The sequence below is a fragment of the Pantherophis guttatus genome, chromosome 16 (assembly GCF_059756535.1).
Source record: "Pantherophis guttatus breed Tessera chromosome 16, ASM5975653v1, whole genome shotgun sequence".
Lineage (NCBI taxonomy): Eukaryota > Metazoa > Chordata > Lepidosauria > Squamata > Colubridae > Pantherophis > Pantherophis guttatus.
Genome location: NC_142078.1, coordinates 12,681,250 through 12,708,377, shown reverse-complemented (window position 1 = coordinate 12,708,377; position 27,128 = coordinate 12,681,250). Strand labels below are relative to the sequence as shown.

Sequence of the window (27,128 nt, the reverse complement as noted above, 5' to 3'; positions counted from 1 at the left end):
GAATAGAATAGAATAGAATAGAAAATATGGAATAAAATGGAATAGAATAGAAGAATAGTTTAGAATTAGAATAGAATAGAATAGAATATAAAATATGGAATAGAATAGAAGAATATATTAGAATTAGAATAGAAGAATAGAATAGAATAGAATAGAATAGAATAGAATAGAAAATATGGGATAGAATAGAATAGAAGAATAGATTAGAATTAGAATAGAATAGAATAGAACAGAACAGAACAGAACAGAATAGAATTCTTTATTGGCCAAGTGTGATTGGACACACAAGGAATTTGTCTTTGGTGCAAAAGCTCTCAGTGTACATAAAAAGAGAAGAGACATTCGTCAAGAATCATTAAGGTACAACATTTAATGATAGTCATAGGGTACAAATAAGCAATCAAATCATACTAGGAAACAATATCAATATAAATCGTAAGGATACCAGCAACCAAGTTACAGTCATACCGGTCATAAGTGGGAGGCGACGGGTGATAGGAACGATGAGAAGATTAATAGTAATAGTAATGCAGAAGGAGAGATGGTCCCCGAGTTTCCTTCCACCACCCCCTCCTGTTTTCCCTCTAGAACCCCCTCTGCATCGCCCTTCCCAGGGATCTCCTGTTTAGCTTCAGTGTTGATTAAGTCCTACAGATATGACGGGTTGGCTTGGCGGGCGCCTATAAGCTCAGCGAGGCAGAAAGTTACGAGGAATTAAAAAAAACACACACAAAAAAGGGAAAATATGCTTTTAACAGAAGCCCGTTCCTTCGTTCCCGATGACTATAACCTCAGAATGAAGGGCTGGGCTTTGGCTTCCTACATCTAATATAATATTTTTCCTCAACGGGAAGCCAGAAGCTTTCCAGCACAATCTTTATTCTTGCGCTAAATGAGTTAAATGTATTTCTTGCTCGGTGGACCCTGAGATGAAATAATAATAATTTTTTTAAAAAAAATCTGATTAAAAAGCAGCTTTGCTTCTGCTTTTGGGGCGGAATCTGATTTAAGGGTACGATCTGGAATCCAGGTAGTCCTCGCCACAACTGAGCCCCACCATTTCTGTCGTTAAGTGGGACCTTCCTTGAGCTGAGTCTTGCCCCGTTTCAAGACCTTTGCAGGATGTAAGCTGTTTCAAGTCAAGCTGCCTTCCGCAATTGACTGATGGGGATTCTGTCAATGCCAAAAATGTCGTAAATGTGGAAAAACGGCCCCTAAGTCACTTTTTTTCAGTGCCGCTGTAATTTTTAAACGGCCACTAAATGAAAATGTTGTCAGTTGAGGATAGATCTCATGAAAGGAGGGGTTGTAAAGGCAATCCTCGATTTACGACCCTAATGGAGTCTGGCCCATTAGGGTCATAAGTCAAGGACTTAACTGTACTGCCTTTCTGAATGGCTCCAACCTCACTTAGTCTTCTTATGTCACAGCATGATTTTTTTCCACAAAAACTCCTGGTTTTGGGGTTTTTTTTTTTTACTCCGAAAGAAATCTTTTTACAACTGGGTTATTATATTTTATTTATAGTCATAATATCCCTCTCCCACCCCCACTCCCCGACCCCGGTGCGGTACGACCTTTGCAAAGCCCAATTTTGATGATTTTTTTTTTAAAAGCAGACTGTTTGATTAAAATAAGAAGCAAAATAATCTTTTGGGGAGGGGGCGCCCACGTTGGCTCAGTGAAATGTGTTCAGACGTAGACCCCCGCAGGCCTCCTTGAAAGCCATCCCAACTAGAAAACCAAATTTGGCAGCTTTCCCGGAAGTTTTCGTAGGCCAGCCAGACCCACCCCAAGTAATGCACGAAAGTGGGAGTTTCGTTAAATCAAAAAAATTTTTACTCGGGGCTCGGATCAGGCGTGCACCCAGGCGCTCCATTCCCAACGGTTTCTAAACCTCTCCTCCTAAAACCATCAGCGCTGACATTCAGATTTCACCTTGGGCGGCAGGTTTTCTTCTGCGAGCAGAAAGAAAGTTGGGGAAATAATTAGGAAGGAAGGAAGATCCACGGCTGAGGTGGTGGCGGCCATTGAGCTGGGATAGGCCAATGCGGATGCTTGAAGGTACCATTGCAGGATGTAAGCTGTTCCGAGCAAAGCTGCCTTCTACAATTGACCGATGGGGATTTTGTCAATGCCACAGTATCCAAGTATTATTATTACGGTTGGTTGCAGAGTCAGCCAGATGTTCAGACTGGATTTGGCATTTTTGTCTACCTATCCAAGTCCTTCCCCAAGGACCTGGGAGAGGCAGATGTGAACGTGTTAAAGGTTTTAATCAATAAGATGTAAGATGTTCCCAGCAAAGCTGCCTTCTGCAATTGACCGATGGGGATTTTGTCAATGCCGGTGGTGTCAATTTCAGCGTTTTATTGGCTTTTAATGCTTGTAAGCTGCCCAGAGCCGCCTCTAGGCGAGATGGGCAGCAAGCAAGTCTGATACCTAAATAAATTAAATAAGTCAAAATTAAGACCAGGCCTTTCTCCTAAGAGGAAACAAACACCAGCAAGAGCTGGAGGAGCCAAATGAGTTTTTGTTAGTATTTCAAGTTGGCAGATCGTCACAGGAGCCAAGCCAAGTCCCAGCATTTCATGCACAGCGGGAAACACGAAGTCTAATTCTGAGGAATTTAGATCAAACTGCATTTCGAACTCTTCTGCCTGCATAGACAGCTGCGCCCGTTGAGTGAAAGGTTCAGCCAGTTGGCCCCGGAATAAAGTTGGCTTCGGCAGAGATCATCATCAGCGGAAGATTGAAAAAAAACTCCCAACAGCTTCTAAATATTTATAATCTTCCATCTCTTCGAGCTGGATGCCATTAATTCTCTAATTGCAAAGGCAATTAAGCACACCACACAGTGGTGGGTTTCAAATTTTTTTACTACCGGTTCTGTGGGCGTGGCTTGGTGGGCGTGGGCATGGCATGGCTTGGTGGGCGTGGCAGGGGAAGGATACTGCAAAATCCCCATTTCCTCCCGATCATCTGGGACTTGGGAGGCGGAGAATAGATGGGGTCGTGGCCAGTCAGAATTTTTACTACCGGTTCTCCGACCTACTCAAAATTTCTGCTACCGGTTCTCCAGAACTGGTCAGAACCTGCTGGAACCCACCTCTGATGTCGCATCGTAAACGAAACCAGCCCTTACTTAATTGCAATTCATTTTCTTTGTAAAAAAAAAGAATATTGGCAAGTATCGTGGACTCTGTCAGGAAGAGAATAACAGTATAATGGTATAAACGTGACTGGATGTGAATTTGATCTCTAATGTTGGATAATAAAACTCACTTTTAGATAGGGCCGGATGAAAAAATAATACCAAAAAATTGAATAAATCGGGGCAAGGATATACCTTTGATTAGGGGTGAACAAAACTCCGCATTGTCGACAGGAAAGGCGTCCGGCCAGTAAACAATCTGCTAGCTCCATTCAGGTGCCCAGACTCCACCCCACAAGGGATTTGGGAGTCGTTAAAAGACGATGATGAAGGATATACCTCTGACTCTCTTTAGAATGGAAACTGAAGCAAATATCTTCCAAGGTTGACACATGTCTTCCTCATTTACGTGCACTGTGATTAAACCACGATTTCTGGCTAGCTTGTAGAACGCTACATAGCGTGTCAGTTTCTCCTTAGCCTGTTGTTGTCTCCATAGCTTCTCTCTGAATAATAAATCAAAGTCTGTCTTCAAATTATTGAAGGCAACTTAGAAAGTTCTGCATGAGGTCATCCTTCTGCTAGATGATTGCAGGCTCATGCATTAGTCACCGTCTGGATCTGAGGCCCGGTTCTCTTTTTCCCCATCGGGGAAAATTTCCACGAAGGAATCTAAAACAATACTTAGCAAAGTGATGGGCCCATCAAAAAAATCAGGCAGGTGGTTCTTACCACCTTTAAGAGAAAAACACAAAACAAAAAACCAATGGGAGCATGGAAGCCAGCCAAGAACCCCAAAATCAAACAATTTTCAGACCTTAAAACTCGTTTTGCAAACCGTTGTACCTTAATAGGAGAACCGAATTGTTTTTGCAAGGACTTGTGTTGGTCAAGACCGAAGGACCGTTGTTACCTCAGGGGTTGGACATCTTCCATCTGGAAGCAATTCCCAAGTCACCCAGATCTAATCCTTTGTTGAGATCTAATCTCTCTTCCTTTCTCTCTCTCTCGCTGTCTCTCACTCTCTCTCTCGCTCTCTTTCTCTCCCTTTCTCTTTCTCTCTAGCTTTCTCTCTCCCTTTCTCTCTCTTTCTCTCTCTCTCTTCCTTCCTTTCTTTCTCCTTGTCTCTGTCTCTCTGTCTCTCATGCTCTTTCTCTCTCTGTGTCTTGCTCTCTTTCTCTCTCTCTTTTCTTTTTCTCTCTCTTCCTTTCTCTCTGCCTGTCTCTGTCTCTCTCTATCTCTCGTGCTTTCTCTTTCTTTCTTTCTTTCTTTCGTTCTTTTTCTCTCTCTTCCTTTCTTTCTTCCTGTCTGTGTCTCTTGCACTCTTTCTCTCTCTCTCTCTGTCTCGCTCTCTTTCTCTCTCTCTTCTTTTCTTTTTCTCTCTCTTCCTTTCTCTCTCTCTGCCTGCCTCTGTCTCTCTCTATCTCTCACGCTCTTTCTCTCTTCCTTTCTCTCTCTCTCTCCCTGTTTCTGTCTCTCTGTGTCTCTCACGCTCTTTCTCTCTCTCTGTCTCTCTCTTTCTCTCTCTTTCTCCCCCTCCCTCCCTCCCTCTCCCCCCCCAGCACATATCAGTGTAATATATACAGTAAATGCAGCAATTGTTGGTTCCGCGTGGCCTTTAGGAAGTTGTCAAAGAATGCGATAACGTTATTTTCTGTCTACGCTCCAGTGTGCATGCTGGCTACAAATGTGTAGCCTATTGGCCCTCAAACCATCTTCCAATTTCCAGAATTGTCATCTGTCTGGCTCAAATTCCTGTAAAACCTCTCGTTCCTCACCCCCCACCCCACCCCACCCCCCCGAGACGCTGATGCTGTGAATTCTTGACTGGCCAGTGGTCTTGCAAATAAACTCAAAGCATATGTTTCTCGTTCGACACCGATGGTCACACCTGAGACCCTGCATCGTATTTTTCATTTATTTATTTTTTTCGTATTGGTGGGGTAGGCTATTGCTATCAAAATGATACGTAATGCAGAGTTCAAGATTTCAGTTAATTAAAGAGATTATGGAGCGAACGCTGGAGGTTCGCTTTTGTTTTTTTTTTAAAGAAGAGTTTGCACAACCCTTTGTGCAAAAACGGTGTAAAGTTTCCTGCTTGAGCGAGGGGTTGGACTGGAAGACCTCTGGGGTTCCTTCCAACTCTGTTGTTCCGTTAGATGTTTCAGGAATAAGAGATGGCGTCATTCTGGTGGGTCGGAAGCAGTGTTTGAGAACACTTGAAACTCTTGGCCCGCTCTTGAACTTAAGCTTTCTTCCACCTTAAATAGTTAAAGGCAACAACTTTATTGTCTTCTGCCTACGTTACAAGAATCTTACTAGGCTGCTTGCCTTCCCTGGGAACCACCAGATAAGTCTTCCATGGATCTTTGAGGCGGTCAGGCTTTTCTGCCTTTTGCAGCTGCGCGATGACTCCAAGCTAGTTCCCTGCTTGACCCCACCTTCCAGTTTCCCAACACTGCCCTCTTTTTCTCCTCCTCCGTATCGTCTTCACCTTCCTCCAGAAAACGTTTCCAGCTTTCCCCCGAGAACAGAGCGACGGCTCCCCTAACGATGGGCTTCCCGATACCTAGTTTAGGATTAATTGGTGTCTATTTTGTAGGTCCGTCCGAAGTGTCGGCAGCTGTGAGGTTCAGCAGGAGGCCCACCTGTCCTGACGCCTCGGTAGCGGCCAGCATGCACACCCCTCCTGTACCACGACACAGGAAGAGTCACAGCCTCGGAAACAAGTGGGTGTTGCAATCTGCACTGAAACATGCAGCTTAGTTAGGTTTTTTTTTTTTTTTAAGGCAGCCATTGGAAACGTGCTGCAGCGAGCCGCCTTCTTCTTAGGAAGCCATCTCCCTTTCTCTACAGGTAGTCCTCGACTTACAACAGTTTATTTTAGTGACCGTTCAAACTTAACACAATGGCACTGAAAAAAAAGCGGCTGATTTATGACCGTTTTTCACAGTTATAACCTTCATAAGGGATGTGGTAGCTCAGTGGCCAAGACGCGGAGCTTGTCGATCGAAAGGTCGGCAGTTCAGCGGTTCGAATCCCTAGCGCCGCGTAACGGGGTGAGCTCCTGTGACTTATCCCAGCTTCGGCCAACCTAGCAGTTCGAAAGCATGTAAAAAAAAATGCAAATAGAAAAAATAGGGACCACCTTTGATGGGAAGGTAACAGCGTTCCGTGCACCTTTGGCGTTGAGTCATGCCGGCCACATGACCACGGAGACGTCTTCAGACAGCGCTGGCTCTTCAGCTTTGAAACGGAGATGAGCACCGCCCCCTAGAGTCGGGAACGACTAGCACATATGTGCGAGGGGAACCTTTACCTTTAACCTTCATAGGGTCCCTGTGATCACGCCATCGAAAGTCAGACTCTTAGCAACTGGCTCATACTTGTGACCGTTGCTGTGCCCCCAAGGTCACATCGTCCCCTTTTGTGAGCACGAAATTAACGGGGGGGGGAAGGCAAGTTCACTTAACAACCAGGTTACTGACTTACCCACCGCAGTGACTCGCTTCCCCTACCGCGGCAAGGAAGGTCGTGAAATGGGCCGTAACTCGCTCAACAAAGCGACGGAAATTTGGGGCTCAATTGTGGTCGTAAGACGAGGACTGCCTGCAGTTACTTTGCAAGGATCCTGATTCCTTAGTAACGCACATTCGTCTTAGAAACCCCTTTATCTGGTCTTGCAGAAGTTCTGCTGCGGTGCCACTTTTTCCCCCGGTGAAAGTTGGCCGATACCAGAAGATAATTAAGATAATTTTCCTTATCACCCAAGTCAAGGATGGCTCTTCCTATTTTATGGGTGCCAAATTGGCCTAAAAGAAATCAGCCTTTCAGTTAAGGAATTTGTGCATTCAGCTTAGTGTTAGAAACAGCACTGCTTTCTCCAGCATTTTTAAACAGTGGAACGCCTTGCCACCAGAAGTTGTGGGAGCTTCATCCCTGGAGGCTTTCAAGAAGAGACCGGACTGCCATCGGTCAGAAATGGTGTAGGGTCTCCAGCTTGGGCAGGGGGTTGGACTAGATGACCTACGAGGTCCCTTCCAACTCTATTCTGATTGATTGACTTCCTGTCCCTTAAGAACCCCCATAAAGTCCAATTGTCCAGGCAGGCAAAATCTGAGCATGAACGGCTTTTACCAGATGACCTAAGAAAATGTTGCCTTTTTTTCCCCCTCCCTCCCTTTCTTTCTTTTTTTCTTCCTTCCTTCCTTTCTTTCTTTCTTCCCATTTTTCCAGTATGATGTGTCAATTCAGTGTAGTAGAAAGTAAAAGCGCCACCTTCCCAACAGAGAAACAGCGCCACCTGCTGGATGACAGTGTCTTAGAATCTCACAGCCCTGTCAGGAACCACCCGCTAAATTCTGTTTTCACCAATGGTGTTTCACTAGGTAAGTATTCAGAAGGGTAGCTTTGGGAGCTTGCCCATCTCCTCCGCTCTGGAATCCAGAGAGGGCCCTCGGGGATGACCAAACAACTGGGGAAAACTCAACTTAACCACCTTTCGTTCGGGTAGGGTCTTCTAGAAGACTTCCGAAGGTGTCCCGTCCCGTCCTGTCCTCCAAACTCTGTTATTCTGTTTAGGGACCATCCAAAGTTCCAACAGCCCCGAAGAAAGCGGCATACGACTGTTTTTCACACGGCCGTTGAAACATCCCCGTGGTCAAAATTCGGCAAATTGGCGTGTCCACTTAACACAGAGATCGGCAACCTTAAACACTCAAAGAGCCACAAAAGTCCTAACCAGAAGCCCCCCCCCCATTCAATTCTGGAGCCGACCGGAAGTCCAGTTCCCCCACCATAGAGTCTCCTCCTAGCGTGGCGTCCTTTTTCGTCTACCTGTCCTAACCGAAAGCCCTATCAATTGTGAAGCCGACCAGCAACAGAGAGCCGCAGCAGAGGAATGAAAGAGCCACATGCGGCTCCAGAGCTGCAAGTTGCTGACCCCTGACTTAACAGCTGGAGCAATTCACCTCTCACAACCGTGGCCAGAAAGGGAGACAAACACTCTTAACAACTGCCTTGCTTACCAAGGGAAATTTTAGAGTCTGTTAAGATTATAAATCAAAGGACCGCCAGTTAAACCGAGTTTCAGGGCGAGGAAGAATCGTCCCATCTTTGTAGATAGAAATCGCGCATCATTAAGAATCCGGAGCCTGCTAACACTTTTTCCAACACAAGAAATTTTATTCTCAGTTGGAAGTCCACAAGGTGCTCTTATTTTCAAGAGGCAAGTGGACTTCCTTTGTTTTTCATGGAAGACGTTTCGCTTCTCATCCAAGAAGCTTCTTCAGCTCCGAAGAAGAGAGAAGAAGAGCTGAAGAAGCTTCTTGGATGAGAAGCGAAACGTCTTCCAAGAAAAAAAACCAAGAAAGTCCAGTTGCCTCTTGAAAAAAGCACTTTGGGGATAACCGTGACCTGATGGATGACTGAGAAGCTCCATTGTTAGTTGGAACTAAATTAAGATCACCAAAATAAGATGCCTTTGAATGAAACGCATTCGTCGGAAAAGGTGCTGCCAGATTCCTGGCTTCCCAACACCCTAGATTTACACGACTCGGATCTATCCGAGTTTACACAACTATCCTACGACGCGGGTAGCTTTAGAATACATCTTAAGTCATCGGAGAACGTTTACAAGACTCTCTGTGGCTTGCCTCCATTCAACTCCTTGCCTGAGGTAACTCCCGCCATCTTGATAGATTCTCGATCTTTTCTTCACCAGGAACACCCTCCCCCACCCCTTTAAATACCTTTTGTGGCCATGGCCACGGATTCCAAAGACTTAAGATTTAAATCCTGACGTTTCTTCAAGTCTTCGTGGACCCCCTGTGACGACACCGCGCTCCTTCCCCCCTCCCCCCCCATAGGGTAGACACCATTCAGCCGGTTCTATCCGGTTCGGGAAAACTGGTAGCTGCGGCTGCGGGAGGCTCCGCCCACCCGCCCGGACATCATCATGTCCTGTTTTTGACGCTGTGTGCTGGAGCTGAGCTAGGGCAGCACTCGCGTGCCAACCAATATGGCTACACATGCCACCTGTGGCACGCGTGCCATAGGTTCGCCATCACGGATTTAAGGTCTCCTGTCTTGAGCGGGGGGGGGGCGGTTTGGACTAGAAGACCTCTAAAGTCCCTTCCAGCCTATGGCTCTATGTTCCAGAAGGTAGAATTAGCAGGCAAGACAGTGAGGAAACTGTTGGTTGAGAGACCTTGGTATCTTTGATGGCTTGGAGTTGGTCTACTGTAGCATGAGTTTCTGATTAAACTACCTGTGAAACAGGCAACGCAATTTACCATATCACAATCTAGTCAATCAATCAATCAATCTCAAATGATGGACATGTTGAACGGTTCCCTAGCCACATTTAGATTACCGGTAATTTAGCCTTCTTGAACAGGGAAAGGAGGGTTGTTATGATGGCTACCATTTGAACGATACACCTAAGCGATAGACAACCCCAAAAAATCTAAATTACTCCGTTTGCAAAAAAAAGAAAAGAAAAGAAAAGAAAAGAAAAGAAAACCCATTTCATCCTTAAAGACTCAACTTTAAATTCCCTTCCGGTGAATTTAATGGGATTGCATTGATTTATTAAAAACAGACCTTCATTTCCATAATCCGATAAATCATCCGCTTGATTTTCCATGACACCGAACTGCCAGTTCCTGTTCTCCCATCTCAATTAAAGGGGGAAAAATATCTAACATCTCTTTATTGTCTCTTTTGTCTGTGGATGGAGGGGGATTTTTCTTTCTTTCTTTCTTTTTTACTGAAACCCAAATGTCGTTGCATTAAACCGCGAACGTCTTTATTTTCGATAAATCGAATTTCCCCCGAGAACGAATCTCCTTGCCCTTTGCAACCTGGTGAAAATAAAGACAGCTTTAAAGCTTCCTTAAAATATTTGTACGTATGGAAAATTGCAACCTTTTGTGGCTTGGAGTGTCAACGGCACGAAACCAAGTATCAAGATCTTTTGGCTTCTGTGAGGGGACACGATAGACCTGTTTTGAATTATTATTATTTCCCCTTCCCCTGCTTTAAAATATTTGTCCTTTTTGTTTTGCAGAAAGCAGCGAAAGTTCGGAATTCAGCGAAGAACCATCATTGGGGCTGGAAAGGTGAGTTTCTCTTTGACTGTGAATGGATCGGACCTAGTTGCATTTTAACTGAAGTCTAAGATCATCTGAATTACCCAAATTCAAATCGTGGGGTTACGCAAAGAAATGTTCTCCCTCTTAACATTTTCTTTATCTGGGGCTGTGAATGTTCTACGAATTTTGCAATGCTTTTCTTGTGTGCATCCAGCAGCAGGCTAGATTTTCCAGTGGCGTCAAGCTTTAGAATAAATATTTCCAAACCTTTGCTCGTGCCAAAGGTAATATTGAATTATTGTCAATCAGAATGCCCACAATCTCACTCGTGTTTCCTTCTCCACCTGTATCTGGGCTCCCAATGAGCCCCCTTTGAGTCGATCTTTGCGATTCTAGATTTATTTCTTATACCAAGTCTTTTTTCCCCCCCGCCTTTAAAAATCTTGACTTCTTAGGCGGGAGTGACAGGCCCGAGTTTTATTTTTATTTTTATTTTTTTTAATTGAAAATATCGAAGTTGTACCCGAGTACCTTTTGGAATCTGAAGACAGGAACTTCCAGTTTCCTAAAGATTTGGAACCAAAGTTCTGGATTTTCACTTCGGAGGAGAATTAATTGTACTTGAGAGATCTGCCTAGGTTTATTTTATCCGGCAAGGAATCAGATTTTTTTTTGCATGTTGTATATTTGCTCTAAGACCAACCTTTGAGTATCTTAAGTTTGACTGGCGTGTCACGAGATTTGGAGGAGAGTTTTGTGTTTACATTATATTTACTAATCCAGGTTCTTGTGGTTTTCTATTAGGGATTATTGTATTCTATTTCCGTAAGAAGTGTATATCCCATCATACATTCAAATATTCAAATATTATTTTTGGACTGTGAAGAACCTGCTCACCTCGTTCAGTTAACAAAGAGAGTCTTGTTTGCCTTGTTGAGGTATTACCTAAGCAGCTACTCTTTTGACCTTGCCAACTCTCAGCCGGGGAGGAAATTCGGTCACAATGCATGGCTTAGTTAGCATTTATTCTACAAAGGCCACGCCGTCAATAACATGAAAGAACAGTATCATTTGTGGATCAGAATCTTGGTTTCCTCAAAGGGAGGAACTGGTCGTCTGCTTACGATCAAGGCTGTTGACTGTTCCTGGTTTATTCAGCTACGATAAAGCCGCTCGTTGCTTTCAATGGGGGTTCCCACCCTTCATTCTCCGCTCCGAATTGTTCTTCTGATGTTTTGGCGTGTTTTGTTTGCTGGGTATTTTTCTCAGCTTTGCCCTCGACCTGACGGGGCAGATTTTCTTCCTACAACCCACCCCAACCCACTCCTCAAAAAACCTCTCTTATTCCCAAGATGCTCTTCCAAGTCCTTGTGAAGCTTAGAAGTAAGTAAGCCACCAAGAAACAGCTTCAACAATCCCTCCCTTTTTTAACGGACGTCCGATTCCAATCCCGACCCAAGGCTCCTCTTGCTTAGTTTACACTTCGGGTGCAAAACGTGAGGATGGTAGACCGTGATTCCATTGTGATCGGCCCCGCCTTTTCTCGTGTGTTTTAATTTTTTGGGGAGGTTTTGCCTTGCGATTTGCCTGCTAACTAAAGAACTTAACCTGTGAATTCGTAAACAGGGGTCGGTTGTATGCAACACTGGGGCCCAACTGGCGGGTGCCAATTCGGAATTCACCCAGAAGTCGGAGCTGTGTCTACAGGTACAATTAGGTGGTGGGTTTGTCTCTCTCTTTCTCTCTGGACGATGGTGCCAAATCTTATTTTCACCCACTCTTTTCCCCACCCCACCCCTTGCTAATTCAGACCTTATTTTCAAAAGCATTGTCATTTTTGTTTCCCATCTGCGCAGTGACTTTCTTCTCATGTTAGCAGGGAGGGTATGCCAAGAGTTGTGTTTTTTTTAAAAAAAAAAATCCTTATTTATACTCACTTCTATGCTTTTCACCTCCACACCTCCAGAGAAATAGGATTGCACATGTTTACATGCAACAATTATAGGCTGTATGGTAAAATAAAGCCAGGTCATGACACCCTTGAAAGTAAATCAGGAAGCCTGGAATTGCAGAGTGTGTGTGGCAAGAACAAATAATGTTTATCTACAGGAAATAGGCCTGTGTAAATCTTGTAACAATTCTGGGTAGTTAGAAAGCTGATAAAAGTAACAAGAGTTAGACAACTTGCAGGCCTCAGCTAAAAATTAGGAATACAGATGGCCTGCAACCAATTAAAAGTGTATTAGATAATTCCTGGGACATTCATTAGCCAAGGTTTAGGAATAGGGAGAGCTAGAAACCAATAGAACAAATTGTAGAATTATTACTAAAATGTTTATTAGATGATATTTCTTGTCCCGCCTTCTCTTTTAGAGAAAATGTATTATTTATTTCATTTATTTTATTTGTTTATATTTATATACCGCCCTTCTCCCGAAGGACTCGGGATGGTGAACAGCCAACAGATAAAACACAAAAAATACAAAATTTAAAAAAGTATTAAAATCCAATTAAATTAATTTGGCCCACAATTAAAACACTCCTATATTAAAACCGATAATTAACAATTTAAGAATTAAAACAATTTAAAAGAGGCCAGCCCGGCTTGCTGGAATAAAAACGTCTTTAGGGAATGACGAAAGTTGCGAAGATCCGGGATCTGCCGTATCTCCGGGGGCAGCTCATTCCAGAGGGTAAGTGCCCCCACAGAGAAGGCTCTCCCCCTTAATCCTTCCTTAATCCTTCTTAGTTCTTGGCATTTTGGCCAGGAGCCCTTTTCCTTGGAGTACTCCAACAAAAAGCAATCAGAAAACCTTCACCTCAGTGTCTGGCGTCCATCAACACCCAAATTGGGGACAACAGGTTGTATATAAACATGCGGAATAGAAAGTCCAGTTAGACTTCTTTATCGTATTTGAACAGTCCTGAGGCATGGAGAATAAAGAAGAAGTATAGAGTTGTCCAGATTTAACCACATTTAATACCCTGTGGATTTTACTAGTGGCTTCTTAAGCAGATGCTTTGAAAAATTGCTTTGCAGGTCCAAAAGGAGTTACACATTAACATCTATCTAAAGATTGAAGCTATCTAAATTACACGTAAACTCTCACACTTGCAGAGAGTTTAAGCTTAATTTAGATAGCCTTATCTTTACCTTTTAGGTAGGTATATTTGTCTTAGAGTTTAATTATCATGGAGTACCATGAACTAGACTGTTCTCAGGTTGGTCCTTCTCTGATGCTAAATCAGATAAAACGGTAACCGTGTCTCTGTGATTTACGATTTAGCGACATGTGATGGTCGCTGAAAAAAACGTGATGCATTTCGTTCAGCAAAAAAACCGGATCTGAAATAACCTCCACGGAGCGTGCAAATCACTCCACCTGACAGGAAAGCGAAATAACTTGGGTTTTCCCTCAGACTTTTGAAGCAAGGCGACGACATGAGATGCCTTACTTAAATGCTTCCCAAATTGGAACGAAGTTGAGAAAAACGTATATCTGACTTAAGAATAAAAAGGGGGCCACCGGTGTTGTAATCATCCTAGTCGGTTTGTCCGAGGGTAGCCAAAAGAAAAAATGGGTTCTTCGCAGCGCCAGTTTGCACAGCTTCCTCTGTTCCTCCTGTTCTTCATCATCATCATGAATTAATTCTTTTGCTGAGCTCAGCTTTTGGCCAGGCTTCTCCGTCAGTGAAGACTTTGTTAAAATCGTGAGGGGAAAAAAGATTTCCCGCCTTTGAAAGGATCCCTCTCTCCAGTCCATTTTCCATTTCAGTCCTTATTTTGCCTGCCTTTCGTTCATTCTCTCTGTCTTTTGAATCAATACTTTCAAACACCTTTTACCGTTTTTTTAATATTCCTCGCCTTGGCTAGCATACTAAATATATATATATATATTTACTAATACAGCCTCATATATGCTGTCAATTGTCTCTTGTTAATAGGCAGTTCCTATTGGGAAAATATCACACTGTCACCATTGAGTGTTTGTGTGTGTGTATATATATATATATGTATATGTTTTCTTTCCTTTTCGTAGGCTTTATGTGTATTTCTCTTTAGCCAGGTTCTTCCTACGTAAACCAAGATTTTTATGCAGCCCTAGTTCAGTGAAATCACAATCCACTAGTTTCTAGGCTTTTTTTTCTGGCAGCCAGCAAACACTCTGCTACCCATTGGGAGACTAAGGAAACTAAGATAGAAATAGTCAGAAATAGATCTATCTTAGTGTTTGCTGGCTGCCAGGAAAAATAAAAAAAAAAACTCTAGAAACTAGTGGATTGGGATTTCACTGAACTAGGGCTGCATAAAAATCTTGGTTTACATAGGAAGAACCTGGCTAAAGATATGTATGTATGTATGTATGTATGTATGTATGTATGTATGTATGTATGTATGTATATATATATATAAAAAAATCTCGGGTGTTTTCCCGCGTCATTGTAAATAAGTTGGTTAAAATATTTAAAATCCTGGTTAAAATCCCAGCTTTTAAAGTCACTGGTAGGATTTTAGCTGGGGTTTTAAAGGACCTTGCAGAGTGCTCTGTAAGGATTTTTAGAAGATTTCAAGCTGGGATTTTAAATATTTTAACCAACTTATTTATAATGACGCGGGAAAACACCCGAGATTTTAATTTTTTGCATATGCACACCCGCGAAAACTTAAGAAGACGTATATATATATAAAACAGTTGCCTCTGCTCATTCTACTCGGCAAGGTGAGAAAAGTTAGGATCTATTTGGCTTCACAGTCAATGGCTTTGACTAACCTATCAACCACAGTGTTGTTTTGAGCACAGCTATCAGCCAAGAAAAGCTGTATTTTTATGTCTCCCCCTTTGTCATCCTTCACTTAATGGGCTTTCGTTGTTATTGAACTGAAGTACTTCTGGAAGGGAATATTTATATCTCAGGGTCCTTGGTGCTCTCTGAGCTTGGTGCTTTTCTTGCAGACGTTTCATGGCCCTACTACGTAACGTCATCGGTATCAATAGGGAGTGGGGTTTGCAGATAGGAGGAGAAATGGGGTCCTTGGTGCTTTCTGAGCTTTGCTATTTGCTTGCAGACATTTCATTAGCCTACTAGGTAACAACAATACCCAAATATCTTTTCAACAGCAATCAATGCCCAGATAAATTGAGAGTAACACCAAGATTAGCACTAGACTAGGCCAACAATCAAGAAGTCAACAATCAAGGTACTACCAACTCAGACAAATAAGCCAACAGTAAACAACAGCCCAATCTAAGTACCACCAAGAACACTCCCGCCAACAGTGACCGGGCAGGACACTAGTATATCAACCAGTGGTGAAATCCAAATTTTTTTACTACCGGTTCTGTGGATGTGTCTTGGTGGGCATGGCGGTGGAAGGATAGTGCAAAATCTCCATTCCCACCCACTCCTGGGGAAGGATATTGCAAAATCTCCAATCCCTCCTCACTCCTGGGGAAGGATATGCAAAATCTCCTTTCCCACCCCACTCCTGGGGAAGGATATTGCAAAATCTCCATTCCCTCCTCACTCCTGGGGAAGGATATGCAAAATCTCCATTCCCTCCTCACTCCTGGGGAAGGATATGCAAAATCTCCATTCCCACTCACTCCTAGGGAAGGATATTGCAAAATCTCCATTCTCTCCTCACTCCTGGGGAAGGATATTGCAAAATCTCCATTCCCACCCTCTCCTGGGGAAGGATATTGCAAAATCTCCATTCCCTCCTCACTCCTGGGGAAGGATATTGCAAAATCTCCATTCCCACTCACTCCTGGGGAAGGATATTGCAAAATCTCCATTCCCACTCACTCCTGGGGCCAACCAGAGGTGGTATTTGCCACTTCTCCAAACTACTCAAAATTTCCACTACCAGTTCTCCAGAACCTGTCAGAACCTGCTGGATTTCACCCCTGACATCAACCGAGAGCAAACCCCACTTCCTTCTAACACTTGATGACGTTACCTAATTGGGTCATGAAATGCCTGCAAGGAAACCACCCAGCTCAGAGAGCACCAAGGATGCCACAGGCACTAAAAGATCAAGTCTTGTATTACAAAGGCAGTTCTTCAAACATGGAAGAAGAAGAGGACCCGTACTTTGAGGGTCCATGCTTAGAAGAAGACAGGTTGCACGAGCCGAGGGTTCCGTCAATATCAATTTTGCATGCCGTCGTAATGCAAGAATCATCTTAATTTCTGCTGCTCCTACAAACCTGTGTGCCTCTCTCGGTTCAGCCCAGCAGGTGCCTGCAGTTGCAGATCGGGGGCTTCCATGGGCGTGGTGACTATGGAAGGCCCCCTGAGAAGAAAGACGTTGCTGAAGGAAGGCCGGAAGCCTACGGTAACCACATCAAATACGCTTTGGACTGTAGCAAAAGCAAAACCCTGGGCAAGAAGTGTCTCCTTTTCAGTTTCAATCAACACAGCAATATTGGTAGCTCCTTAAATTAGTGAGCTTGAGAAATTGATGATGGGTGGAATAGTAAGCCTAGCTGTACCAATAGAGGAGAAATTGTGTAGCTCCACGTTGAAATGAAGAGTTCTTGGGGGTCACGTGATTGTTTTCTTTTTTTTTCTTTTTTTTCTTTTAATTTGATTTATATGCCGCCCTTCTCCGGAGACTCAGGGCGGCTTACAATGCGTTAAGCAATAGCCTTCATCCTTTTGTATATTTATACAAAGTCAGCTTATTGCCCCCACAAACTGGGTCCTCAATTTACCTACCTTAGAAAGGATGGAAGGCTGAGTCAACCTTGAGCTTGGTAAGATTCGAACCTGCAGTAATTGCAGGCAGCTGTGTTAATAACAGGGTGCTTTAAACCACTGTACTACCAAGGCTCCTTCTTACAGACGCTTCATGACCAGCGTAGATAACATCATCAGTGCTACCCGTCACTGCTAGCGCTGATGATGTTATCTACAGCAGTGGCCAAAATTGTGGAAACCTTTTGGGGAAAGTGTATTTTTGAAGATTGATGGCTAATAACACCACTTTTTTTTTTTTTTTTTGGGAGATTCAAGACAATCATATTCCACTGCTAGAATAGCCCAGACCTTAATCCAATTGAATATCTATGGAGCCAACTAAAGAAACTTGGGTTAGTCAGAAGCGACCCAGCAATAAAACCCAGTTAATAGAAGCCATCGTTCAATCTTGGTTTCACATGATAACAGCTGCAGAACTCAAAGACTTGGTTCACTCCATGGGAAGACTTTGTAAGGCCGTAATTCATGCTAAAGGCTACCAATCTAAGGATTCACTGACATGGTGATCATTTTTGTATAATCTCGATTTTTTTACGTGTTTCACTCATCTTCTTTATACTGTAAGTGCTATTCTAATAGCAAATCCTTCCTAAAAGTTATGGCATGACATTCTCGATTAAATTATCTTTCCATTGATATATAATTTTATGGGACTACTCCCCCCCCCAAAAAAAGTGGTGTTATTAGCTAGTTTTAGAAAATACACTTTTCCCCAAAAGGATTCCACAATTTTGGCCACTTCTGTGGTTGGATAAGGAAACATCTGCAAGGAATCAATTAAGGTCCAAAGAGCACGAAGGATCCTTATCTGCCCTTATAATTGTTGTACGTGAACTTTGGGTGAAATAAACAGTGAGGAAAGATACACGAACTCTCTTCTTTTTTTCCCATGTTTTGATTTTAAAAAAAAAAGGAGCGATGGGGACACCGGCAGCTCTTTTCCAACCTTTTTGTAGTGAGGAACAAAACGCTAAAAAGAGGAAAAACCACTGGAAAAAATGAAACTTGAATGTGGTTGACTGTTTAGTCTTTCCTGATTTCAAGTGCTTCCTTCACGGCAGCGTTTTTGCCCTGAAGTTTCAAAACGGAGCTTTGATAAATTTCCCAGTTTTGGCTGAACAGAGCGGGAGAGGAACCTGGTCATAAGTAAATTACAGGAAGGAAGTCCTTGACTTACAACTGCAACGGAGCCCCAGATTTCTGTTGCTCAAAACGTTACTTGACAAATGTTACTTGACATTTGTCAAGGGAGTTTTTCCCCTCATTTTACGACCTTCCTTGCCGTAGTGAACCCCTGCAGTTGTTAAATTAATAACACAGTTGTTAAGTGAATCCATACACACACACACCCCTGGGACACTGCAACCGTCAATAACTTCAAACCGACACTTCAAACGGACACTAAACAAACTCTTGTTAAGTTGAGGGATTTCGTAAGGGGAAAGCTTTGGCTTTTACAATTCCCTTTCATTTTTTTTCCAGCTGTCTTCCTGGACCAGATACTGGATTACTCTCTCGGGATCCACTCTGATCTATTTCGGAGCCAAGTCCTTAAGGGGCAGCGAGAGGAAGCACGTAAGCTAAAACGGGGATTATGAGTTTGGGAAATGCGTTAGTGGGCGAGGATTTGGGGGGGGCACGTCGCAGCCCCTCCCAAGGGAAATTGTTCTGACCTAGGCTTCCTTAGAAATTAAACAGCACAAACGTAATCCCGGCAAACCTCTTTAATTCATACGGCTGTAAATTACTTTCATTTACAGTCCGCAAGGCTTGATAAACAGTCTGTCAGAGGAAGGTTATCAACACCCCACCTATCTCACGTGGAATGCTGCCAGAGAGCTAATTTCCAGACACAGGGCAAGGCCAAACTTGGCACAGAGTCACAAACAGAAGTTTCAAATCTTGAATCGGCCAGATGAACTAATTGCTTCCTGCAAAACCTCACGTCCCGTTCGCTTCCCTTTTATGTCTTATGGGAAGGGCCAATCATCTCCAAGCCTTACTCCCAAGTTGACCCTGTTTCCTTAATTGTTCCTGTCTCCTGGCAGCTCTGTGCATGCGCACATTAGGAACAGGCTCACACTGTTCTTCTGCCTCGCTGATGTCAGATTCCGAAGGCTCCAGAGGCAGCAAAGAGCTACCAGATGGGCCCTGGCCCCCTCTCTGCCTCCAACGCAGAGCCCTTGCCTGAGCCTTCCCCAGATTCCAGGACTGGTCCACGTTCCTCCCCAACCTCCTCACTGTCCGAATCTGCTGCCAGCTCTGCTGGCTGCTGGCGGGCCACAACAGAAATTCCCACTTCCTGGATGGTAGCCAGAGACATCTTATCGGGTATTTTTATTTGACTTTCCGTTTCACAGTATAAATCGACTCCTGGAAAAAAAGTTTCCATCGTGGGCTGGATGGTAGCCCTCCCTGATGATCCTGAGCATCCTGATATTTTTCAGCTGAACAACCCAGATAAAGGTAAGCCCTTGTAGTGAGGCTTAGAGAGTGAGGTTGTGCTGAGCAACAAATAAGCAAGACCACATTTTTGTATTATTATTATTTTTAAAGAATCCTAGAAGTGGAGCTGTTGAATCAAAGCTCCACAAAAACTTTTCACGAGGCTTTAGCCTCAATTAAAAAAGAAATAGCTATAGAACATTTGTAGCTCGGGGGTTGAATCTCGGGCTCCTTGGTGCTCCCTGAGCAGGTCAGCGGTTCGAATCCCTGGTGCCGCGGAACAGAGTGAGCTCCCATTACTTATCCCAGCTTCTGCCAACCTAGCAGTTCGAAAGCACGTAAAAAATGCAAGTAGAAAAAATAGGGACGACCTTTGATGGGAAGGTAACAGCGTTCCGTGCGCCCTTGGCATTGAGTCATGCCGGCCACATGACCACGGAGACGTCTTCGGACAGCTCTAGCTCTTCGGCTTTGAAATGGAGATGAGCACCGCCCCCTAGAGTCGGGAACGACTAACACGTATGTGCGAGAGGAACCTTTACCTTTAGCATTTGAGGGGCTGCCACAAAGAAGAGAGGGTCAATTTATTTTCCAAAGCACCAGAAGGCAGGATAAGAAACAGTGGATGGAAACTCATTAAAGAGAGAAGCAACCTAGAACTAAGGAGGAATTTCTGAACAGTGAGATCAATTAACTTGCCTTCAGAAGTTGTGAGTGCTCCATCACTGGAGGCTTTTAAGGCTGGATAGCCATTTGTCTGAAATGGTCTAGGGTCTCCTGCTTGGGCAAGGGGTTGGACTAGAAGACCTCATAGGTCCCTTCCAATTCTGTTATTCTGTAAACTCCGGTGCTTGTTCCCTTTCTTTTACTCTTCAGTTGATCATGCTATTTGTCTGGAATAGAATAGGGTCCCCGACTTGAGTAGAGGATTGGACTAGAAGACTATTATGATTGACTGATCATATTAATCATAAGGATGGGGATGTTTTTACATTCAAGATGCCATTCTTTAGTGCTGTTGTTGCTAGCAAATCACAAAGACCTTGGTTCTTTTTTTTCTCTCTCTCTTTTTTTAAAAAACTCTGCAGGCAATGTTTACAAGTTCCAGACCGGCTCCAGGTTTCACGCAATATTGTGGCACAAACATTTGGATGATGCCTGCAGAAGCAACAGGCCTCAGGTAGCCCGTCTTCTACTTGATTTTAAGCGAATTGTCAGCGAAACAGTGGAGATGTTTTGCTCACTGGGTTAGAGTGTCTACAAACCTTCCTGAGAATTTTTTTTTTAATCCAGGTTCATTTGTTCCCATTTCCCAAGGACATTGTGTAGGTCAATCTCTAGCCCAAAAACAGAGAGAAAAATGAGAAGGAGAACCAAAAACATTGTGGTGTTTCTTAGATGTAGGTGAAGTCCAGGAGATACATGAAGTTCCGTATTTTTCGGAGTATAAGACGCACCTACCTTTTTTGGTGAGGAAAAGAAGAAAAAGAAATCTGCCTCTGCCTCTGAGCAATTTTGCTTCCTTGCAGCCAACAGCCAACGGCCTGCTTTACTTTCAGCATAACTTGATTAGCACAAGGAAAAAAAAAAATCTGCTCTAGCAATTTACCTCTTTGCAGCAAATAGCAGAGCCCTGCGCAAACCAGCTGAGAGTCGGGAGGCAGATCCAATTAACTTATGCTGAAGCTGAAAAGAGCTGTTTTTTCTTGCTGTTTGCTTGCAAGGCGGTAACTGCTGTGAGGCAGAGGCCAAAGGGAGGGAGGGGTAGTGGGTGGGGGGGCTTCATTCGATGTGTAAGACGCACCTAAATTTTCACCCCCTTTTAGGGGGGAAAAAGGTGCGTCTTACACTCCGAAAAATACGGTAAACTTTGGATTCTTCACCTTGCTAAATCCAGAAACAAGATAGTATTGGATTGAAGTCATACCTGCTTAACCTCAAGCACTGATGCTGATTAGGACAAACATTTGTGATTGGTTCATCTCATGCATCAATCCTCATAGGTAACTTGAGGTGGACCAATCACAAATGATGGTCCTGGTCTTCATCAGTGGTTGCACTGGTAGGGCAGTTAAGTAGATAAGGCTGGATGCATAGTGCTAAGCAGCTCTAAATTTTTGCAATCCAAAAGATTGTAACCCAAAGGTTTGCAAACAAATTTTGGGATTAAGCTGTTTCTTGTTTTTAATTCTACTCTAAAGGGTGGCCAAAGCTGTAATAAATATATTTGATTTGACTTGACTTGACTTTTACTTACCTTGCCTTGCCTTGGCATGACTTGACTTTGACTTGGCATGACTTTTTACTTGACCTTTACTTGGCTTGACATAACTTGACTTTTCCTTGATTTCTTCTTGACTTGACTTTGACTTGACTTTCATTTGGGTTGACATGACTCTGATTTGATTTATACTTGACTTCTTGACTTGACTGACTTGAGTTGACTTGACTTTTACTTGACTTATACTTGACTTAACCTGACCTACTTGACTTGACTTTTATTTGACTTTGAGTTGGGTTGACTTGACTTTGACTTGACTTCTTGACTTGACCTTGATTTTGACTTGACTTTACTTCTCGACTTGACTTCTAGTTTACTTAACTTGACTTCGACTTGACTTGATTTTGACTTGACTTCTCCTTGATTTGACTTTCACTTGGGTTGACTTGACTTTGACTTGACTTATACTTGAGTTCTTGACTTGACTTGTATTTGACTTTAACTGAAATTGACTTGGCTTTTGCTTGACTTTTACTGGGTTGACTTGACTTTTACTTGACAGCTTAACTTTTACTTGGCTTGGCTTGACTTATGCTTGACTTCTTTGCTTGACTTTTACTTCACTTGACTTGAATTTTACTGGACTTCTTCTTGACTTGACTTTTTTTTTTTAATTTGATTTATATGCCGCCCTTCTCCGGAGACTCAGGGCGGCTTACAATGCGTTAAGCAATAGCCTTCATACTTTTGTATATTTTTATACAAAGTCAGCTTATTGCCCCCACAATCTGGGTCCTCATTTTACCTACCTTAGAAAGGATGGAAGGCTGAGTCAACCTTGAGCTTCTTGACTTGACTTTGACTTCTTCTTGACTTGACTTCTTCTTGACTTGACTTGAATTCTTCTTGACTTGACTTTGACATGACATGACTTGACTTCTTCTTGACTTGACTTTGACTTGACTTGACTTTGACTTCTTCTTGACTTGCTTTGACTTCTTCTTGACTTGACTTTGACTTGACTTGACTTTGACTTCTTCTTGACTTGACTTTGACTTTGGTTGACTTGATTTTTATTTGACTTGACTTCTGTTTGACTTGACTTTTACTTGACTTTTTCTTTACTTGACTTGTCTTGACTTTTACTTGACTTGAAGAGGTTTCTTGCGAGGAACTTCCATCCATGGGCCATTTATCCAGAACTTTTCATTAACTACCATATTTTTCCTTGATGTTCCAGGTACCTGCAAACCTTATGTCATTTGAGTAACCTGCTCCAGTGTGCGGTATAACGTCCAGTGCCAAACTGCAAGATGGGAAGATGGGTTTCCATTGAAGCAAGGAGGAAAGACTTCAGAGCAAACCAGCTGTCTCCCACAGCGACTTCAGCACTTTTCTATGTTAACTTGAAAGTAATTATGATACAGCTTCTAGAAACAGAAACGTGAATGTTATCCTTGGGACAGGATCTAACTCACTGCACTGATGAAAGAGAGGATTTGGTCTGTTTGGAGATGCAGCCTGACCCATCACAGGATCGTTGGGTCCTTAACTCTAGCCGTGGAGGTCCCGACGGCTGTGGATTTTTGTCCTGCCACAAATTTATCTGTCACATCTCTGCAGGTGTTTTTTTTTTTAACTGCTCTTTTTACGGTCAAGCTGCTTTATGTGACTCAAGAACTTTTAGCCCATGTTGGGTTTACAGTTATTTCTAATGCACAAAACAACAAACATTTGACAGTGTTAACTTGCTGCAGAGTGTCAATTAGAATAGAAACGTTGTGAAACGACATTTTTTTATAACCTTAAGTGCACTGAGCTGCTTCGCCCTGTGGCTGCCTCAGATTTTTGTATCAAACGTAGGGACGCGACCGACGTCCCAAACCGAAGCTATTTGGGAAATGTGTATTTTGGCACAAGATAAAAATATCACCTGTGATTTTTTTTTTTCCTATTTGTAATTCATAATTAATTGTGCTGTATTTTGTGGTGGTTGTTTTGTTTTGTTTTGTTTTTTAAATTAACTGGAGGTACCCCTGGCAACGAAGGGACTAATTGCTACTGTAATACGCTCGGTTTTAAGGCTCCTTACTTCATCCCAAAGGAAAGATTTGCCTTCAATTGTGTGGCTTGGGGGCTGTTCATCCAAAATGTCCCACTGGGTGAGCTTCTCCTACATCCCCCGCCCCCCAGGGCTGCTTTTAGAACTTCCCGATCCCAGAAAAGCTTTTGTGGAGGGGAAAGTATTAATAAGGACTCTCCTTCCCCTGTTTCTCTTAAAAGAGAGAAGGTTTTCACCGAACCCAAATCCCATTCTACCCAGCCAGAAAGTCAAGTGTTCTTTGGAGCAAGCTAGAATAGCCAAAATGTCCCCCGTTACTTGATTGCCCAACCATGCCTTGCAACGAAGTCATGAGCTGCTTCGTGGCATCTTGGGGGGGGGGGACAGCCAAATGACCCAGCTTCTTAATCCAGATGTGGGGAAGCCAATGGTCATTTTGGATAAACAGTGCCCTTGGCTTGAAAGTCCGGCGTACTTCAAGAGCGTGCCAGCTACCGATCTGGCTGGATCTTGGTTCTCTTCCAAGCCGTTGTTTACTTTACGTGTATGCTTAATGTCTTCGCCGTTAATGATTGTAGTGCATTTTTTAAGCGTCACGCCGTATTGTCTATCCCCTGTTCCTAAGAGCGAAGGAAGGTAAGAGAAATTCTTGGATTTGGACAGGAAATGAGAACACATGTCTCAGCCCCTGGCATTTCCCCACCCCCCACCCCCCAAATCCTTGTTTTCTCTTGGGGTGAAATTCTTGGAAGCCATTCCAACAAATTGGGGGGGTTACAAGTTAGGTAGTTGCTGTAGAGTTTCAGGATGGGCAAATTTCTGGTTGATCATCCCGATGTAGCATCCATCGCGATTTCTGAATGTCTGCAATCCAGAATAATTATTCCAGAGAACTCGGGATTTTCTGTCAGATGGCTTAATAACACCTCTGTGTAGGAGGATGCACCATTCACCTGGAGCCTTTAAAAAGCTGCATAATGACCAGTAAAAATCTGGCTTCCAACCCCATTAACCCAGCTAGGAAATGAATTGCATCTAGCAAATTTGGGCTCCAAATTGCATGAATCCCCTTTTTACAACTGTGCTAAATTTCACTTATCTCCCTTTATTTATTCATTTTTTAAATAAGCTGCTGAAACACCTTCTGAGAAGCAGTCAAGCAAACAAGAAACTTTTCTCTGTTATGAAAAACCGATTTGCAACAAAAGGGAATCGTGTTTATATATATATAAAAACAGAGGGTTGAGACTGATGGGACTATTAGCAAGCTGCTCAAAGGGTGTGACACCAGCATTCAAATGCAATGCAGCATTTGGTCCAAAGGGAAAAAAAATTGGTACAAAAATGAAACCTGTTGCTTAGAGAGTAAAATACAGACAGCGGACTCCTTTCTTAAAAAAAAAAAAAATCAAGTTTTTAATTCCTATTTACACCGAGGATTGGACTAGTGCAATAAAATTAACCCGATTCATAAACTTTCTGGTTTGGTGATTAGCAAGTTAATTAAAGTTAAATGACTAATGGCAGCAGCCCAAGCCAGACATCGTTTTAAGTCAAGAAAAGAGGTGCTTTTTAATGAAATCCTTTTGAAAGGACGCGATAGCAGTTTCCTATGTTCGCACCCACCCCCCAACCATGCAAAGACTAAGCAAATCTATGAAATTGTACGTGTGCTGAATTTTAAGTTAGTCTGACTTCCAGAAACGAAGTTCAGGATTTGATTGTCAAAAGCTTTCAGAACAAACAAAAAAATTATTATTGATTTACTGGGTGAGAACGAGGAAGGGGGGAATCCCCCCTCCCACTCTAAAAATATCCTTGTCTTAAAAAGGAGGAAGTACCGGCATAGCTCCGTTCTCACCAACCTCCGTCATTTTCGTTCGTCACCTTCCTGTGAAAATTTTTCAGGACTGGAAATTGCTAGTTTTTGTTTTTTTTTGTTTTTCTTTTTAAATGACATTGGAAAATGCGCTTGTTTCGGCGTGCCCAAGTAGACACACTTCTCCATTGTTAACGAAAGAAACTTGCAGGTGTTTGCAGAGAGAATGAATGCCAAAATCTTGAAAGTCCCTCTGTATTTGGAATGTAGGAAACTGGTTTTCACTTACTTTTTTTTTTTAATTAATCATTAAAAGAAAAAGAAAAAAAGAAAAAAGAACCAGTGTTGCAAAAGGAAGGTTTGCCATGGGTTTTTTTTGACTTTGGTAGAGCGATATTAAGTAAGCACTGTGGCTCACAGCCCGGAGAAAACTGTACAGTAAAGACGGAGTGACATGGTGTTTCGTTCAGCAATACAGGCAGCAGGGTGGTTTGAAAAATGTGAAATAAATGAGTAATAGAACAGTGTCTTCTTCTTTCTTCTTCTTCTTCTTCCTCCTCCTCCTCCTCCTCCTCCTCCTCTTCTTCTTCTTCTTCTTCTTCGTCTTCTTCTTCTTCTTAGCATAATCCACGTTTAAATGGTAATTGTCCTATGAAAAGCATGAGGATTCTATAGCTTTTTTTTTTAACTTTTTTTATTGTGCATCTTTGACTGTGAATTAAGCAGGTGCAAATTGATACTATTGGGTCTCCCCCAGAAAAGCCCTCCTCATCCAAAGCCCCCCCCCACATATCTGTCCAATGACGGGTAGGGCCAAAGCTCGGTAAATGTGAAGTTTTCCACTTTGGGAAAGGACCTTCCGAGCTGGCGTTCGATGAGATGGGCATCACAAGAGGGAAAGGACAAGTGGCGAGATCCACTAAGGAGGTACTATATGGCTACTACCGCACGTGTGAAAAGAGTACTTTCACACACATACACCCATCTCTGTTGAAGCTCCTTCAACCAGAGACGTCGTCTTGGCAGCCCGGGTGAAGCGAAACGGGTTGAGGTCGAAGTTGCCTTCGGTTGAAGGAATGGAGATGGGCGCGCATGTGTGGACATATCTGTGCTCCAAGGGAGGTTATTTTATTTTTATTTTTATTTTTGCCTTTGAAACCTGACCTACCCTGTCCAGCCCGGGACAAGTCACTCTTTTGGGACTGACCGCCGTTTAGCCACTTTTGGGGGGAAAAAACGGTCCCCGTCCATCGATTTCCACGACGACAATCCATGTAGCAGCGTATCGAGGCAACATTCGTTCTTCTTAATTTATTAGCTCGTGTAAACCTAGTGCCAAAAATGCATGGTGGATTGGTTTTTCTGGTTTTTTTTTTTTTTTCCAAGTAGCACTCGATGGATGCAGAAACCAGAAGTGTCTGGTTTTCAGCCGTATTGGCCTTTGTGGTTTCTAGATTTTTGGTTTCATTTTCCTCGGTGAGACCTAGTTGCACTATTTTAATTTATTTTTTTTCCCCCCACGTTCCTTTCAGCCATATTTCCAGCGGTCCACTGCATGGCATTTTATT

The 27,128-nt window shown here is 43.0% G+C and overlaps 1 protein-coding gene across 15 annotated transcripts in view; it reads left to right on the top strand.

Annotated features, from left to right (window-relative positions):
- Positions 1 to 23,661, top strand: part of RALGPS1 (Ral GEF with PH domain and SH3 binding motif 1) — a 142,412-nt gene extending 118,751 nt beyond the window's left edge. For 6 of the 15 annotated variants that reach the window (XM_034416588.2, XM_087879558.1, XM_034416587.2 and 3 more), the window contains exons 13-21: positions 5,757 to 5,883; positions 7,391 to 7,542; positions 10,224 to 10,275; positions 11,875 to 11,955; positions 16,483 to 16,588; positions 18,496 to 18,588; positions 19,374 to 19,479; positions 20,547 to 20,638; positions 22,920 to 23,661. In XM_034416588.2, coding sequence (XP_034272479.1) covers positions 5,757 to 5,883; positions 7,391 to 7,542; positions 10,224 to 10,275; positions 11,875 to 11,955; positions 16,483 to 16,588; positions 18,496 to 18,588; positions 19,374 to 19,479; positions 20,547 to 20,638; positions 22,920 to 22,949 — 839 coding nt within the window. In that variant the 3' untranslated portion in view covers positions 22,950 to 23,661. The remainder of the gene's footprint in view (positions 1 to 5,756; positions 5,884 to 7,390; positions 7,543 to 10,223; positions 10,276 to 11,874; positions 11,956 to 16,482; positions 16,589 to 18,495; positions 18,589 to 19,373; positions 19,480 to 20,546; positions 20,639 to 22,919) is intronic. The other 9 variants (XM_087879561.1, XM_087879563.1, XM_034416591.2 and 6 more) reach the window with 3 other exon arrangements.
- Positions 23,662 to 27,128: the final 3,467 nt, after the last annotated feature.